The sequence below is a fragment of the Anomalospiza imberbis genome, chromosome 4 (genome assembly GCF_031753505.1).
Source record: "Anomalospiza imberbis isolate Cuckoo-Finch-1a 21T00152 chromosome 4, ASM3175350v1, whole genome shotgun sequence".
Lineage (NCBI taxonomy): Eukaryota > Metazoa > Chordata > Aves > Passeriformes > Viduidae > Anomalospiza > Anomalospiza imberbis.
This window is the reverse complement of record NC_089684.1, coordinates 44,459,720-44,476,165: the sequence shown is the minus strand read 5'-3', so window position 1 is coordinate 44,476,165 and position 16,446 is coordinate 44,459,720. Positions and strand designations below refer to the sequence as shown.

Below are 16,446 nucleotides of genomic sequence, written 5' to 3'. Positions count from 1 at the left end.
CCCTGTGGTCCTTCCTGACCCAAGGAAGTGGAGGAGAGGTGTTTTGGGAGGTCTCTCCCCTTCCCAGAAAGGGAAGTTACCAGTTTTATAAAAAATAATCTGATCTTTGTTTAAAGGAAGCAAAAACACATTAAAAAAAGGAGAAGGAACCCAGTGTGCAGCAGTGGGGAGTGGAGATGGAAATTTGGTCCTTGCCGTTTACTTGTCCAAGTAGTTGGTGGCTGAAAAGAGTTGCCTTTTGCACTTCTTGCATTTTCTTGTGAGTTTGCCTTGCTCAAAACAAATGGAATTTGCTAATGGAACAAGAGCTAAAGCTTGGAAATGCCTCTTAATAGGAAAAATAATTGCCAGTTTAAAACCCTGGTGCAAAATCTGAAGTAACTGTAGCTCGAACTATTAAAAACTAACATTGTCTGATCACTGAAGTCCCTGTGCTGGCCTCTCGCAGGCTTTAGGTTTATAAGTGCTCCTCGAGGTATTCTTTTCTTTTGTAAGGTTGGATTTGGGGAGTCTCTGTGTCGAATAAGGGTTTTTTTGCTCTGGTGAAATGCCTGTAGTAATTCTTTGGTGCCAGTTCTCCCTTTGACCTATGGGACGGTGCTCCTTGGGGCGGTGGGTGGCAAATGTGACAAACCAGGAGAGAACACCTCGGTGTGTTTAAAAATCCACGGGGCTCAGCCTGGTCCCCATGGATGTGAGCGTGGGCCACTGTGGGGCTTGTTTCCTGGGCTCCCAGCACAGCCCTGCTGGGAACCTCCCTGCCACGCCCGAGCCGCATGCTTGAACCTATAAACTCACCCCTCAGTAACCTGCTACTAGAAACTCATCCTAACTCCCTGGAGAAAAAGTAACCCTAAGGGAAAGGTGGAAGCTTTGATCCAGGTGTGTGAACCGCTGGTTAGGGTGGGAACCCCCTTTCCCATGGCACAGTTCTGCTGTAGGAACAGGGGGTTGGATGGTGAGGTCTGTGCTGAAATCAGACAGATTTAAGGATCTGGCTGCTTCTGATGTCAGGCCCCGAGTGGGAGTGTGGCAGTGTACTGGTGCCTGGGGCTTGAGCCCAAGTGTCCATCCATGGGAGAGACCAGGAACATGCACTAATTCTCAATAGAGTAGCTACAACCTATGTTGCAAGTTCCAGTTGCCTGTGCAAAGCTGAAATGTAACGTACATTAAACTCCAATTGGACTTAAAATTCTGTGTACTTGAGGTTTGCTTCGAATCTGGATAAAAGTGATGTTTTCTGTTTCTCATCTAATGGCTGTAAACTGTAGTGATAGAATAAAAACTATTGAAAACGAGAGCTTCTGCCTGGTTCACCTACATTTTGCTTTGCTTTGAACTTTTTTTCTTCCTTTCCATTATTTTTACCATTCTCTTTTTTTGGCTTTACCTTTTCACTGGGTTTTTTATTTGTTGGTTAAAATCAGTCTTCCTCCCCACCATGGCTTTTGTTTTTTATCACAAGTTCATGTGGCTCAAATCCAGATTGCGACAGGCAGAGAAGGACCGGCAGCTGGCCCTGCAGGACAACCGGCTCTTCAAGCAGGAGTTTGGGGACAAAATCAACAGCCTCCAGCTGGAAGTGGAAGAGCTCACCAGGCAGCGGTGAAGAGACCCTTTTCCAACCTCTTTTCTGGGCTGTTGGTGCTGTGTCCAGGGGAGAGCAGGTGGGATGGTGGCAGAGGGAAGCAGGGGATGGAGAAGGGAGTGAGGCAAGTCATGTGTTAGATGCCACGAGGTGTAAATCCAGGGAGGGAAGTACTTGGTAACATCATCACTTGGACGCTGGCACAGGCTGCCCAGAGTAGTTGCGGATGCCCTGTCCCTGGAAGTGGTCAAGGCCGGGTTGGACAGAGCTTGGAGCAGTCTGATCCAGTGGAAGGTGTGTCCCTGCCCATGGCACAGGGTGGAACAAGATAGTCTGTAAGGTGCTTGGCAACTGAAACCTCTTGTTATTCTGTGATACTTGGAAATCCAAAGCTAACATTAACAATTTGCTGCTCCTGGGCAGGGATTGAGCAGCCAAGTCTCTGCCTGGAGCAAACACTGAAGGTGCTGGAGCAAGGGCAGTGGTTGATTTTGGTTGTCTTATCTGACACACAGTACTTTGACATGGATTTTTTCCCTGTTGAAACTGCTCTTAGTTTTGCTGTAAGCTAAACAGAGACCTTGTCAAAACCCATCACATCCTCCCCTGCAGCCTCATCACTTGAGCAGTGTCAGGGACACAGACAAATCTCTTTCCTTAAAAGAGAAGAGCGTCTCTTGCAGCCTTGACCCATCTGTAGCTTGTTGCAGGGTCACTGGGATCAACTCTGTAGGAGCATTGCTGGATGCACAGAGATTTTTGTCCCTTCTTCCCCTCCTGGCCCAGCTTTTTGTTTCTTTTTTCAAAAAGCTCCTCTGACAAGCACAGGTGGCTTTGGTCAGCAGTTGGTGTGAGGTCCTGGGAGTGCATGGGTGAGCTTAGGAGGACATGGGCAAATGGGTCTGGTTTTGCATCAGTTGGACGCTAAATGGTGCCAGAGCTAGATGAAAGACTTGTAGATTTTTCATCCTGACATATTATGGCTGAACACCCTGCGAGACAACTTTGGGTTCCAAGAGGCAGTTTTAGCTCTTGATTTAGGAGTGTGAAGAAAGGGTCAAACAGCTCATCAGTTGTCAATGCCAAGTGTCCCAAAACTGTGCTTTATTCACAATTCCACCTGGCATTCCAGGAGCCACCTAGAACTGGAGCTAAGGCGGGAAAGAGACAGATGGTCTCACAGTCACCAGCGCAGCCAAGAAAGCAAAAAAGGCCCAAAGAATTGGCTCAGACAGGTAATGTGACTTGGGTTTTGGCTCGGGTTTGAGGTACAGTTTCCCTTGGCTTGTTTGCTTTTACTGAGCTTTCTCAGGCAGTAAATGGTTGTTGTTCATGTGCTACAACCAGAGGAGCTTTGTGAACATTTTTATACTCTGAACAGGCCGTTAGAATTGCAATGAGAACTGTGCAGTAACAGAGATGACTTCTGCAGTTCTTTGTTTCTCTCTGGTCTGCTTGAATGGTGCAGACCATTTTGTCTTTTTTGACAAGTATTACACAATTTCAGTGAAGTGCTTTAGGCCTCGTGGTTCAGCTGTGACCCACATCTCAGGGAGAAGAGGACGATTGTTTTCTTTGCTGAATGGGAAAGTTTGTCTCTGGTCAGCTTTTACAAAACCTCTTCAGCCCATCTTCCTTCTCGGCCTCTGCTCTGCAAATAAGAACTGGTGGCTGTGGTGTTTCTGGTAGCAGGAGGTCACGGGACCCCTGCCCACCTCTGGGAGGCACAGTCCCCTCTGCTCACAGCAGAGAGAAAGCACTGAGAGCTGCTCCCAGAGGAAACTGGGACCCAGATACCCCTTGGTGCCAAGGCTGGGCAGAGCAGTATCCCAAAATAGCAGTGCCAGTTCTCCCCTTGCAGTGTGGCAGAAGTGAAACTGGAGTTCTCCTCTAGTGCAGCTGATGGGTGTTTCTTTTTGTCAGGATGGAAAGGTCAAGTTCCAGGAAGAAAATGCTAAACTGAAGCAGCCACTGAGAGAGAACAGTGACCTGCCACACAGGTAAGGAAGGAAACCTATCTTATCTCTGCCTCTCCTTTCCCAAGTCCTGCTTTCCCTTCTCCAGTTTCTGTGCCAACAGGGAGTTTGGAATAGTCCGACTTCCCCTTTTAAGGATTTCCAACCTCATGCCCTTTGTTGAGTTCTCTGCTGCTTTTCCATAGCTCTCAAAGTGAAGGAAGAGGTTCTCTTGTTTGCCATCAGTGCTTTCAGATGGAAAAAGTTCTGTGTCTCTCCCATTTATCTTAGAATTTTTTTCCATCTAAATCTGCTGTTTACTAATTTTTCTGACTCAAGAATCCTTGGTAAGCCAAATTCAAGACCTTTGGAACTCATGTCCAAAGTATCTTTGGTGAGGGAAAGGAGAAGGGTGTTAGGACCTCCTAAAGAGAAGCTGTTGGGGAAAGATAACTTCAAGTGTGATTTTAAGAAGATGTGTAAAATTGTGGTTCAGGTCACTTGTTTCCAAGCTGAATTATTACAGAGGAGGATTCTTGCTGCAGGATTTGAGTATTTAGTTTTAGGAGTTAAAAGGTGTTTTCAAAGCCCCTGGGCACAGCTCGGTGCTGAGGCTTTGGCTGGAGGATGGAACAGCCCACTGGAAGTGCTCTAACTGTCAGGGCTCTGCGGTGCCCTCGAGGCACTCTCCATTGAGTTAATCCATGAGTTAATCAGGAAAGTATCCTCTTAAAATAGCATAAAGCAGTTCAGATCTGCTCTGCTAGATACTAAAAACCTTCCAGGCCTGAGATGGTTTTTACCCCTGTTTCACCTGGAGTGTTTAAGCACGTGAGGGTCAGGCTGATGGTTTACAGGCCTTGTGGTGCTTTATTGCTGTGTTTCACAGCAGGGCTAGGGATCAAACCTGTAGGCCTGTGTTTAAAGCCAAACTGTTCTGCTCTAGCACCTTGACAGTCTTTTCTGTGTTCATGCTCCCTTCTCTTCTGCTCTCCTGAGGGCATTTTGCAATTTTTTCTTCTGCTCTTCCCATTGAACCAGGAATGCTACTCAAAAATCTGAGGAGGGTTTTAAATAAGGGATGAGGGGATTCCCTGATAGCAGAGAAGTTTTATTTAAAAACTCTGGTGAGGGAAGGCCAGCTCTAAGTGACACTGTTGTTCCCTTGTAGGTCTCCCAGTGGCATGCAGGAAGAGCAGGTGGGTGATCCTCCTTCCTTTTTGGTCGTTTCCTGTAAATCAGTTGAACCAAAATCTGCTCCTTCTCCATGCTCCTGGCAAAGCACAGCCAGACCCCCAGAGAGCTACTGGGATGCCTTGTATTGTCTTGTGCACTGGGGATTGCTGCTGCTGCCAGCTTGTTCCCAGTGAAAACCATGTTTAGTTCCCCCTTGTTGCTGCCGAGCTCTGCCACAGGAGCCGTGTAAAGCGGAATGTCTTGGTTTTGGCTTGGGCTTTAGGAGCAGCTGTTGGGGCCTGGACATGCCGAGATCTGCCAGCTCTGCCAGGAGGAGGACAGCCGGAGCCAAAGAAAGGTGAGTCCTGGGCTTGAACTGCCATCTCCCACACCTGGTGACTGTGAGTTCCCTCTGCTTTTTGTTGTGGAAACACAGATTCCTGCTGGTGACGTGTTCCAAGAAATGAGCCCTTGCAGGCCCCTCTGCCCTTAACAGAACTTTGTTAAATGCTGATGGGGTGATGGTTCCCTGCTCCGCCCTGTTCAGTGGTTTTGGTTTTCCTCCCCCTTCCCTTCTTTAGCTCAGTGTTTGTTCTGCCCCGAGATGATCTGCCAAGACCTGAACCTCTCCTTGACTGCTCTGTCCTTTTCCTACATTCCAGAACATCTGCAAGAACTGTGGGGGCACCTTCTGTGAAGGCTGCTCGGTGCACGAGCTGCCCCTTCCATCCAGCATCAACCCCGAGCGTGTCTGCAACCCCTGCCACCAGCGGCTCATCCAGCAGTATTCCAGCAGCCCCTTGTAGGGAATGGGTGGAACAGAGGTGACAAACAGTGGCTGTAGCTGATGGTGTTTCTGGAGTTGCTCAGGGGGAATGTGAAGACGCTTGCACATGTGCTTTGGAGGTTGGATGGGAAGCAGCTTCTTGGTGTTCAGAATCTCCTTTTACTAAAACAGTCTGAGCCCTTAAATCAGCCTGTGCTGTGGAGAATTCCATTGGGAATATCACATGGGGCAGCCCCCAGGTGTGCCTGAGCAGTCTCAGGACTCTGGGAGGCCCTGCCCAAACCAGAGCTGTTGTCCGCATGTGGATGTCGGGAGTGTTCTCACCCTCATGTGTGGCGTGGGTATGTGCTGCTGCTGATGAGCAAAGGCTCCCCAAAACCCAACAGGAGTGTTGGTATTCCTCACATCTGGCTGCACTTGAAATCCCACTTCCCCTTTTCCGTTTGCCCTGGACAGGCTGGCTCATCCTGGGAACCCTGGGCGATGGTGTGAGCAGGGCAGGTGGGCCACCAGCGAACACATCCTCCCTGCATTTCCCTGGCTCAGGGCTCTGACTAGGGGCTTAGCCTGCACAGGGACACCCCAAACCAAGCTGTGAATGTTCTGTTCCCCTCTGTGCTTTAGGGGCTGGGCCCGATCCCCATCAGGCAGAGGTTTAGGGCCACTTGGATCCACCTCTCCACCTTACGCACATGGAAATGTTGTTACGATAAACCTGGCGTTTCACTTTCTGTTGGATCAAAACTAAGTGGGAACACTTTTCACCTGGGTGAAAATTTAGTTACACATACAGTTCAGAGAGGTTTCATCATTCTTTGTTACTGTTCCCTCAAGGAATTCTGCTAGTCCAAAAAGTTGGTGGTGGCTTTCTGGTGTCACAGGAGTGTTTACTCCTTTTCCTGCTGGCACCTCCTGCAGTCTCTGAGACCACAGAATGTCCTGTAGTTCATAGAAAAGGGATGCACTGGTGTGACAAATGCACTGGGTTTGTACAGATGTTGTATGGGGATAGTGGTTAATTCCTTGGAGGGGACTTCCTAGTCATCAGATTGTCTGGAACCACATGAAAAAGCTTCTTGGAGCCGAGGTACTGACATGGTTGGTACTGCTTTGTACCAGGAATCATCTCTCCTAGATCCTTTCAGGACTTGGCATGTTCAGCCACCCAATTTTCTTCTCTGCTCTTTTGCCCCCCATGGCAGCTTCCTGACTCATTTCCTTGCTGGTATCCCCTAAAGTATGGCAGGAGTTGTAAACAGTGTTGAAATACCAAAAGCCTGGAATTCAGGTGAATTCCTGAGTTCTCTGAAGGGGTGAGACACATGAGGTGGATGGAGAAAACACTGAGTTTAGTGTCAATAGTTTTGAGTACTTACTGTACACATCCAACAGTGTGAAGTCCTGCACCCAACCTCAGTGTGACTCATCCCTGGAGGAGAAAATAAGACCCAGGCAATGCAGAGGGAGCATTAAACTGGAAATAGAGGATTAAACTCCATGGAGCAGGGAGGTGGCTGAGCTCCTCCAGAGCACAGCACTGGTGGCTGCCATGGGCCTGGCCTTTTGGAAGGTGGGAGTTGGGACCATGCTGGCTGACAACTCCCTCTCTGCTCAGGTACTCTCTGTGATGCCAGCATGGGCTCACACCTGGACCTTGGGAATGGGGGAACAGGTTTTCTGATGTTAATTTTGTTCCACACAATAAAAAAATATTGATCATTCATATCCTGCCTCCTGACTGGTCTTTCCATCCCATTTCTCTTGGGCTGGTGGTATAAAAGGATTCAGAGCAACAGTGTGCACCTGTGTGAGGACTTAGATCACTCAGTTGTTAATTGGTAATCCTGGTGTTTTATTAATGCAGCCTGATGCACCTGGAGCCCAGGGCTGCTCCACCCTGCAGCCTTGGCCATTCCCGCTGCTGCTGGTGCAACTCCCCACAGCCCATCACAGTTATTACAAGCTGTTACACAAGGCTGAACTAATCTTAGCTTGTCCTCCTCGCTGAGTGGTGACACTTGGACCTGATCTTCACGCTCATATCCACGGAATGTGTTTCCTTGGCCTAAAAACAAGGAAGAGGAAAAATAAAAATCATTCATTCCCTCAGTGTGAATGTTTTCCTTTTTCCCTGTATTTTACTCCCAGTTAAATCCTCTATTAGAATGAAATAGTGCAGTTTGGCAGTAGTAAAATACCACAGACTCCAGGTGGGACATGCTCAGGTGGGGCTGCAGCACAGGCACACGGGGTGGGGGTGTTTAATTCACCCAGCACAAGCACCAACAGGATGGAGCTGCCAAGGAAGCGTGGGATGCAGGAAAGAGGTCGGACTGCACATCCTGAACCTGCCCCAAGGACTTCTCCCTGGCCTGGATTTACAAACCCAGGATGGCTGGGCTGCCCTCCCTGCTGTAGGGACCAGGGCTTAGGGAGCAGGAACCACCCCCTCCACTTCCTGAGAAGAATTTATGGCACAAGCTGTCGACCATCTTTCATGGTCACATCAAACCCCACCCCATCCAAAAACCAATTACTATGAGGCCACATCTCGGGGAAATGTTTAGCCATGTTTCCTCTCCTTGCCAGGGAATATAACCCCATCAGAGCTTTTCAAGCTGCGGGACTGGCACCTGTGGAATCTGGAGGTGTGGGATGCAGAGTGGACACCTGCTGTCAGGCTGGGGGGTGGTTCCCTTGAGCCCCTCTATGTTTTACCCTTTGGGCTGGTTCGATACTGTGGGTTGTGAACCTGGGGCACGCGTTGCTACAAAGAGAGCAGGAAGGACAGAGGGATGTGCTCACCAAACCTGCGCCTGTGCCACTGTCACTAGCAGTTCTCCTGTCCCTTGGGATGTTTGTTCAGGAACAGTTCAACGGCACTGCGCTCTGGGCAACAGAAGAGAGGTGGGCTGAGGTCAGACACTTGCATGTGTTTACACTGTATTGTTTTTTTCTCCTCTGCAAAGCCCATGGCACATCATAACTTGGAAAGCCACACTCAAGTGATCCCTCTGCACAGCGTACAACAGCAGCTGGATGAGTTGTGCCAAACCCCCTGAGGTCTCAGTCCCAGGGATGTAGGATCACCTCTCTTTTTCTGACTTACCTATCTGTGACCCCTCCTTGGCCATCGCTGCAACTGCATCCTCGTGGCTCTCGAAGTGCACATCTGCCTCTCCTGTGGCATCTCCATGGGAGTTATATTCCACCAAGATCCTCGTGGGTCTCAGCGGAGCAAAAAACTGAAAAGCAGGAAAGAGAGTTTGGTAAGAAAGAAAGAACAGTAATGTACCCTATTCCTCAGAAACTCAATGCTTTTACTCCCCAAACCCACCAACCCATGGGGGAGTCTGAGCTCCTGAGCAGCAAAAGGCTCCCTGATCCATCTGAGTGGAGCCGAGGCGTTCCCCAACCACCTGTCCCACCCCGTGTGAGCTTCTGGCATAGCAACTCCTGCCAGGAACAAAAATCCTCTCATGGCACCCATGTTCTGTACACACCAGTGCAGCTCCATGCACACTGTTAGCATTTCTATGCAGTCAGCTACTCTGAAATTTGTTTTAGATTCTCAAGGGCTCCTCAAGCCTAGTGATGGATATTGAGACAACCCAGCAAGCCTTAATTCTTTCTTATTCATGGAGAGGAGCAGATCCCTGTTGTGCCGGAGGCCACAGCTTTCCAAAGCCACATGGCACTAAGGACTAACAGACACTAAATAATTAAAAGCCTGCAATCCCTGCAGCTGTAACAATTAACTGAGAGTTTGCACGGCTAATGACAGAACCACACTCCATCCGCAGCCTGTTACTCACATTTATTATGTCCTGGGCACTAGCTTGGGAAGGAAAACCCCTCATATGGACAAAGTGCTGTGGTGGTGATGAGGTGTTCTCAGACTCTAAAGTGTTCCTGGAGCTTTCTGTTCCTTCCTTGCTCAGTTCTGTGGAATGGAGGGAAAAACCATCACTAGTGCTTGCAGTGCCCCCTCCTTCATGTGAAAGCTGTGGGCACATGGGGTGACACGAAGGGGCCTCAAGGAACACTCATGACAGGGAGGGACTCACTGATTTCTCCTTCGGCATGGGAGCCTCCAGTGTTTCTCCAGCCCCTGTCTTCAGAGATGGATTCATACTCTCTTCTCATCCTGGAATAGGCCATCAGCTGCTTGCTGTAGGGCATGTGCCTTTGCATCTGGTGCTTTCTGCTCACGTACACTTCTATGTACCTGGAGCCCAAAGGAAGAGAGCACATGGCATGCCTGGCACTCAGGGCTTGGAGAAAGCACCCTCCAGGTATGTCCTGCCTTGGCTCTGCACAGGTACTGGGGGTGAGAGCCCTGCTGAGGCGCTGCAGAATTAACTCATTTCACTGGCACAGCTCTCTTTGAGGCTGCTTTTCCCTTGCTGCACTTCTGCAAACTGCACTGATTTCTACAAACCCCAAATCTAACACCTGACCCAGCCCCAAAACAGCTCCCAGAACAGGCAGACCCACAAGATGCCCAGGGTCACAGGGAATTCTTCAGCGGAGCCCTAAGATTCTCCGTATGCCTATGAAATTGATGGGATTTCACCAGCAGTGTTAAATCAGGCTATTTCCAGAGCACTGAAGGAACAGTGTGATGAAAAGGAAATATGGACATCCAAGGGAGGGGGCCTTCCACCTTCCTGAAGGGAGCAGCCAGAGTAAGGGAAGTAACCCTGTGTACAGGCTGACAGTGCTGACAGCTCAGCCCCAACCCAAGTCCCCACTCAGCACTGGGTCCTGCTGGAGGCCAGTTCTGGATAAAACCAGGAAAAATGAATGGGAGCCAGCTGCCAGCAATTTTGAAAACCCCTCCATTTCTTGGCTAATCACATGGAAATGGAGGTGTGTGAGCCAGATGGATGAGTCAGGTCAGCTCTTGTTCCGACAGAAAAAAAGTAACAGCAGATTTAGAATTAAGCTCTACTCAAGAGGAGGCAAGTCCTATTAATACAATTAATTAATTAATCAATCAAGCAAATTCTGCCTGTAGAGCAGCTATTTGCTTTTAGTATGAGCGGGGAGGTTGACAAACACAAGGAAATGCAGTCTGGAAACAGGAAGTAAGGAAACAAAAGGAAGGAAGTTGGTGTGCAGGAGGAGAGGTAAGGTTTGGAAAACTCTTTTATTACGTGGGGTGCAGATAAAGTTTTATAGATTATTGAAGTCAGAGAACTCAGCAGGGAAAAGTAGCCTTGGTTATTTGGGTTTTCTTTTCTGAGCACAGCTCATTTAAAAGCTGTGTAGATGTGGTGCTTACAGACAGGGTTTGGGGCTGGACTGGGCAGTGTTTAGTTTAATAGCTGGACACAATGATCTGAAAGGCCTTTTCTAACCTAAATGATATTATGACTCTGGGAAAAGGTGGCCTTGTGCTTTGGTTTGAGAGGAAAGAGGCTCTTGTGAGGCAAATGTGCGGCACAGGGCTCAGTGCACTGGAAAACAATGGCGTAATTCCCAAAGGAGATGAGGTCCCAAAGAGGTGGGAGATGGTGTGGTGCTGGCCAGCAGTCCCTGCTGGGAATGGACCCCAGCCAGGTGCTTCAAACAGGCACTCCTTGAGAGGAAGTGCTGGCTGTGCCAGGCACTGAGGGGCAGGAGAGCAGCTGCCAAAACTGCCCAAAGCATGGAGGAACCTGATGCAAATCTGGCAGGATCACGTGTCTGAAGGAGACACAGGATCCCTGTGCACTGAGGCCTGGGAAAACTGTGTCTATCCAGTGTTCCCCACTCTGGAGGCTGTCACCTCTTTTCATTGGGATGAGAATGAATGGGCTTCCCTGAACTCCAGGGAAGTACCTACCTACTTCCCATATATTCCCTGTGCCGTAGCAGGGCCTTAGCCGCCATTTCCGGAGTGGCAAACTGCACGAAAGCTTCTCCTGTTCTTCTGTCTCCCCGGTAAATGAAAGCTATATCTGTTATTTTCAAACCTAGAGATGGCAGGGGAGAAAAAGGCATTGACTGTGGCAGAAACTTGTGCTATAGCTGAGAACACCCTTTTTTAATTTCCCCTTATTTTTCTGTTTTTTGACAAGCTAATTGGTCAGCTAAATAGTTCTGAAACAACTGCTTATGCTGGCTTAAGTGGCTTTTTTAAACTCTTTTTTTTTTTTTTTTTTGCTTTAAGGCAGTTTTAACAGAAGACTTAATTAAAAATGGAATCAATTTGAGGTTTCAAGTAAGTGAATCCAGCTTCTGGACAAGTAGATCCACAGCACAAATGTTCTTAAAATTTTCTCTTATTGTGGTATTTTTTTTCCTGTATGTTTTAAAACTCAAGTCAGATTCAGTGAATTTCACTTTTTTGTGCTGTAGAATATCATCTTGGGGAGCCAGGACCTGGACTGCTCCAGCACTGAGCATGGGACAAGGATTCAAGTGGCTTATGTGACCTACTCATCCTGATGTCACAGCTGGGAACACCCACGTTGCATTCATCTGCGCTGCAGCAATCACTCAAACCCTTTTTCCTTCTCAGGTTTGCCAAATTATCCACTGGTAGCAATCCAACTGCAGATCACAACATGTGGACTCCTTCCTTTGCTTCCCCTGGCCTCAAAATCAGAGTGCTGAAAGTATTGATCCTGGGTTAGACCTGCACAAGGTCAGAGGGGCAGGGAAACTCTGCAGAGTGCTCAGAAAGCCTGTGTGACCTCTGGGGAACAGCAACTCCTTGTGGTGTTTAAGGCGTTTTGAGGCTGCACGTGCTTTGCCTCGTCCCTTGAGTAACAACAGCATCAACTTAAGGAAGGGAACGCCTGGTAAAAGAAGGGCATGGCCCAGGCTGAGTTACCTGAGAAGAAATCTGCAATGTCCTCCTCGGTGGAGGTGAAGGGGAGGCCTCGGAGCAGCACAACTCCATCGCTCATGGCCTGCGACTCGTCCCGCAGGCTCTGCAGCAAGCTCTCCACGTCGCTGTCGTGGACCTCAAAAACTGCAAGGAGCACAGCCACGGAGCGTTTTCCCACAGGGCACAGGAAGGCAGCGCTCTGCAGGCACCCCTGCTCCATCCCGTTTCCTTCCCCGGCCCATGCTCCGTGGTCCCGCCCCTCTGCTTTCCCCGGCCAGCCTAGGACGTTTTGGCCCAGTGGTGGCTGATGGGCTGTTCAGCTCCATCCCAGCGCCTCTGCACTACCCAAGGAGCTCTCATTCCCTGGGGAGTTTCACTGCAATATTAACTCCTGCTGCTCCAAACCCACCTTTCACGTAGCGTGGGCCCATGTACCTCAGGTGCTTTTCTAGGGCTCTCTGCACGTCTGCTTTGGACTCCAGCTCGATCAAGGCGTCCCCCCTGCGCCTCCCATCCCTGTTTAATAGGAAGTGTATCCCGTTCTCACCGTTTCGAATTCTACAGCCTGGAAACCAAGGGACACACAACACAGGAACATACAGGACTGCATCAGACACAGGGATCTCTGTGTCCTGACTGCAGGGCTCTGAGCTCATCCCCTCAGCACTGCAGAACACAAGGCAGAACACTTGCATTTCTAACATACAGTCTTAACGTCACACTGGCTTGCTTTAGTTTGACAGGCTAGCAAGTAATTTAAAAACTTGCATCTGGCCCCTGGGAGGATGCAGCACCGTATGACGGTAGGGAGGATCAGCCCTACAAAGGTATGTAAAAGCTGTATATTAGGATCAGAAAACAACACTGCAGTTTGAACTAATTAGTAAAAACCTCCAGTTTCTTAAAAAGAGAGGAGTTTGGGCCAGCCATAATGGCCTGTAAGAGCATCGCTTTGAATTGGATTGCCTTTGCTCTGGAGACACTGATTAAGAAGGGAAAGACTTGTCCAGTTAAATTTAGGAGACCATAAGGATGAGCTTCTAGTCAGTGTCCAGCAGTCTAGATGTTGATTATTCCCTTTATGTGTCAGTTGTGAATAATTTTGCAACAGTAATAAGACCTTATCTTCCTCTGGCTAATGGTCTCTAAATTTTCCTTCTGTTAAGCAGTCATGAACTAATGGGCTAATACCAGCATGCAGAACAGCTAGGCAGGAAAATGAACACCCATACTATCAAAGAAGGTAAGGACATCTTCCTCGGTGCACGAGAACGGGAATCCCTCTGCCCTGATGAGGTAGACACTGTCGCTCTCCGCCTTGGGTGACGCGGGCTCCTGCTTTGAGAGGCGACCTTCGTGGGACGGAGCATCTGTGACCTGGCGCGGACACGCGAGAAAAGCCCCGGATGAGAAGCGGGAGGCCGCGGTTTCCCCCAGGGGTCGGTGCCCGCCATTTTCGCGCGGCCGTACCTGGCTGTATGCGCGGAGGGCGCTGCGGAGCGGGGCCAGGGCCAGAGCCGGGGCCGGGGCCGGGGCCGGGGCCGGGGCCGGGACGGGCCGGGGCAGGCGCAGCGCGGGCGGCAGCGCCGGGCCCCGGCCCAGCAGCAGCGCGGACAGAGCGCGGCGGGCAGCGGCGACCACGGCCATGCTGGCGATCGCGGCTCCGCCCCTACGACCTTCCTTCCTCCCTTCCCGGCAGGCGCTGCACGGGAAGCGCTTCCCGGGCACCGCCGGCTGCCCCCGGGGCTCGGGGATGCCCGCCGCTCTGCCCGCGCTGCGGCTCCCCGGGACGGGGCGGGCGTTCGCGGCTATCGCCGCGGACTTTTCCTGTCACAGAGCTTGGCTTGGAATGGCCTGGCTTGGAACGGAACTTAAGGATCAAACCGTTCCATCCCCTGCCATGGGCAGGGACAAGTACCACTAGACTAGGTTGCTCCAAGCCCCGTCCATCCTGCACATGAACACTTTCAGGGATCGGGCAGCCACAGTTTTCCTGGGCATCCTGTGCCAGGGCCTCACAGGGAAGATCTTCTTCCCAGTATCCCATCTAACCCTTCCTTCTGTCAGTGTGAAGCCATTCCCCCCTTGTCCTGTCATTCCAGGCCCCTGTAAGTAGTCTCCATCTTTCTTGCAGGCTCCCTTCAGGCACTGGTAGGCTGCAGTTGGGTCACCCTGAAGCTTTTCTTTTCCAGGCTGAAAACATCCTAATTCTCCTAGTTTTTCCTCACAGCAGAGGTGCTCCCTCCCTCTGCTAACCTTGGTGGCCTCCTCTGGACTTGCTCCAACAGGTCCATGTCCTTTCAGTGCTGAGGACCCCAGGGCTGGATGCAGCATTCCAGGCGGGATCTCAACTGAGCAGGGCAGAGGGGAGGAATCCCCCCCTCCCCTGCTGCCCACACTGTGGGGATGATCCCAAGGCACAGATGGATTCTTCCAATACAAAGTTTTAGGTCGGCCTTCATCACTGACAAGCCTTTTACAGCCCTTCCCTGGAGAATGATTTTCCAGGAGAGATAATTTTCTGCCCCTCACTCCCATCCCTGCTTGAAGGTCTCAACAGGCAGAACCTGTTGGTGAAGAATATTCCCCTTCCAGGTGGTCTGGGAAGACAGTCCTGCTGTCACTGCTGCATCCAAGATGGATAAGGGGAAAGAGCTGGCACCAGCATGTCCTAAGTGCACACGTGGGAAAGGTAAGTCGTGGTGAACCCAGAAAAAAATTTTTAGGATGAAGCAAAATGAGTAGGAAAAGGCAAGCTGGAATCCCAAACCCCAACAGTGGAGGAACCCAGCGAGGGAATGTGGAAGCTCAGATCCAGGGTATTCAGGCAAGTATCCAGGAGGAGGATAGGCCAGGCCCAGCAGGACCCCAGCTTGATCAGGAAGATCAGAAGAGCCATGACAGCCAGGATACTCCTCTCTTTTCCAGCACCCTGTAGCTGTAGCCTGGGGGTTGCCAAGTAAGAGTTGCAATTTCAGCTGCAGACTGTCAGACCCAAAATACACTCTTGGGTTTTCCAGCACAAGTCTTTCATCTTGCTGTGCTGCCAACACACTCATTTATCAGAAGCCTCGAACGTTTCTTATCACCATTTTGAAAATGTGAACAAGCTACTTTATGCCACCCTCTTGCTGCTGGCTGATGCTTTTGTAAACCGTTCCTTGTAACAGCCTTTCACGTGACAGACTATAACCCTGTGAATAGCACAGCCTCTTGACAACAGCACTCTCAACCCTTCTGGGTTTTCAAGGTAAATCACATATTATGCACATTTTCAAAGGAATGTTGACCTCGGTGCCCAAGGGGTTCACATTCCAGTAGACTTTTGTGGCCTACTTGCCAGGTTTCTCTTCAAAATCTTCTTTAAATAAGCAGGCAAATGTTATAGAAGAAAAAAAAAAAAAAAGATAACCACAGGAATTCATCTTGAGCACTTATCTATATCTAGACTGGCTTTTGTGCTTTCAGTTTAACTGAATAAGCAGATCCCTAAATCTTAGGGACTGAGGGAATGTTAGGGGCATTCTTCTGTGACCCAAGCAGGCTGCAAGGAAAAGTCTCTTGAAGGGATGCACATCTTCCACCCATTTTTTCTTTGATTTGCTTGCTTCCCACGTACAGGAAAAAACGCCCACTGCTGCTTGTCTGGCAGCTTGTCAGGTTTGTGAGAGTTACCTTTAGAGGGCATCGTGTTGTTGGGCAAGTGCTGGCAACTGAAGTTTCCATGGAATCTCAGAGCTTCCTTAGTTACATGTTGGATCAGAGTCTCTGCACCTATGGGAGAATACAAAGGTCATCCTAGGACAAGAGAGTTTGCGTGTATTCACTCGACAGAACTGCTGTGGAACGAAGTTGCCTTAGGAGAGGGAATCTGCCTCTGTAAAAACAGCAAATCTCAGGAGATACCTCCATACTACTGTGGACCAAGGATTTATCTGCCTTGGAGAATTTATCTACCTGGCAGGATGCCTTTTTCTTAAATAATGTTAAACAGGTTGTTGTTAAGAACAGTTGATACCAGCTATTCTTTAGTCTGATCAGACTAAAAATGATGATCAGAAAATCATTGGATGTGATGCTAAGACAAGTGCTTATACTGGGAAACATTCCTCATCCC

General features: G+C 49.6%; 2 protein-coding genes across 11 annotated transcripts in view; one reads left to right on the top strand and one right to left on the bottom strand.

Annotated features, from left to right (window-relative positions):
- Positions 1 to 6,239, top strand: part of RUFY3 (RUN and FYVE domain containing 3) — a 30,379-nt gene extending 24,140 nt beyond the window's left edge. For 7 of the 8 annotated variants that reach the window (XM_068188202.1, XM_068188197.1, XM_068188196.1 and 4 more), the window contains 6 exons: positions 1,489 to 1,608; positions 2,724 to 2,826; positions 3,515 to 3,591; positions 4,718 to 4,745; positions 5,006 to 5,080; positions 5,385 to 6,239. In XM_068188202.1, coding sequence (XP_068044303.1) covers positions 1,489 to 1,608; positions 2,724 to 2,826; positions 3,515 to 3,591; positions 4,718 to 4,745; positions 5,006 to 5,080; positions 5,385 to 5,528 — 547 coding nt within the window. In that variant the 3' untranslated portion in view covers positions 5,529 to 6,239. Of the gene's footprint in view, positions 1 to 1,468; positions 1,609 to 2,723; positions 3,137 to 3,514; positions 3,592 to 4,717; positions 4,746 to 5,005; positions 5,081 to 5,384 lie in introns of those variants that run through there. The other variant, XM_068188203.1, reaches the window with a different exon arrangement.
- A 1,074-nt stretch (positions 6,240 to 7,313) lies between these two features.
- GRSF1 (G-rich RNA sequence binding factor 1) lies at positions 7,314 to 16,248 on the bottom strand. Of its 3 annotated transcripts, none has more exons than XM_068188210.1 (10): positions 16,005 to 16,248; positions 13,562 to 13,706; positions 12,739 to 12,894; positions 12,333 to 12,473; positions 11,340 to 11,469; positions 9,577 to 9,737; positions 9,325 to 9,452; positions 8,619 to 8,754; positions 8,315 to 8,398; positions 7,314 to 7,574 (listed from the first exon to the last, which is right to left on the bottom strand). In XM_068188210.1, the coding sequence occupies exons 1-9, from the start codon at positions 16,053 to 16,055 to the stop codon at positions 8,340 to 8,342; spliced, it is 1,107 nt and encodes a 368-aa protein (XP_068044311.1). In that variant the 5' UTR covers positions 16,056 to 16,248; the 3' UTR covers positions 7,314 to 7,574; positions 8,315 to 8,339. The 3 variants fall into 3 exon arrangements, with proteins under 3 accessions (XP_068044311.1, XP_068044309.1, XP_068044310.1); XM_068188208.1 differs by lacking the exon at positions 16,005 to 16,248 and adding an exon at positions 13,800 to 13,991; XM_068188209.1 differs by lacking the exon at positions 16,005 to 16,248 and adding an exon at positions 13,800 to 13,991 and having other exon boundaries at positions 8,320 to 8,398.
- Between the last annotated feature and the right edge of the window lie 198 nt (positions 16,249 to 16,446).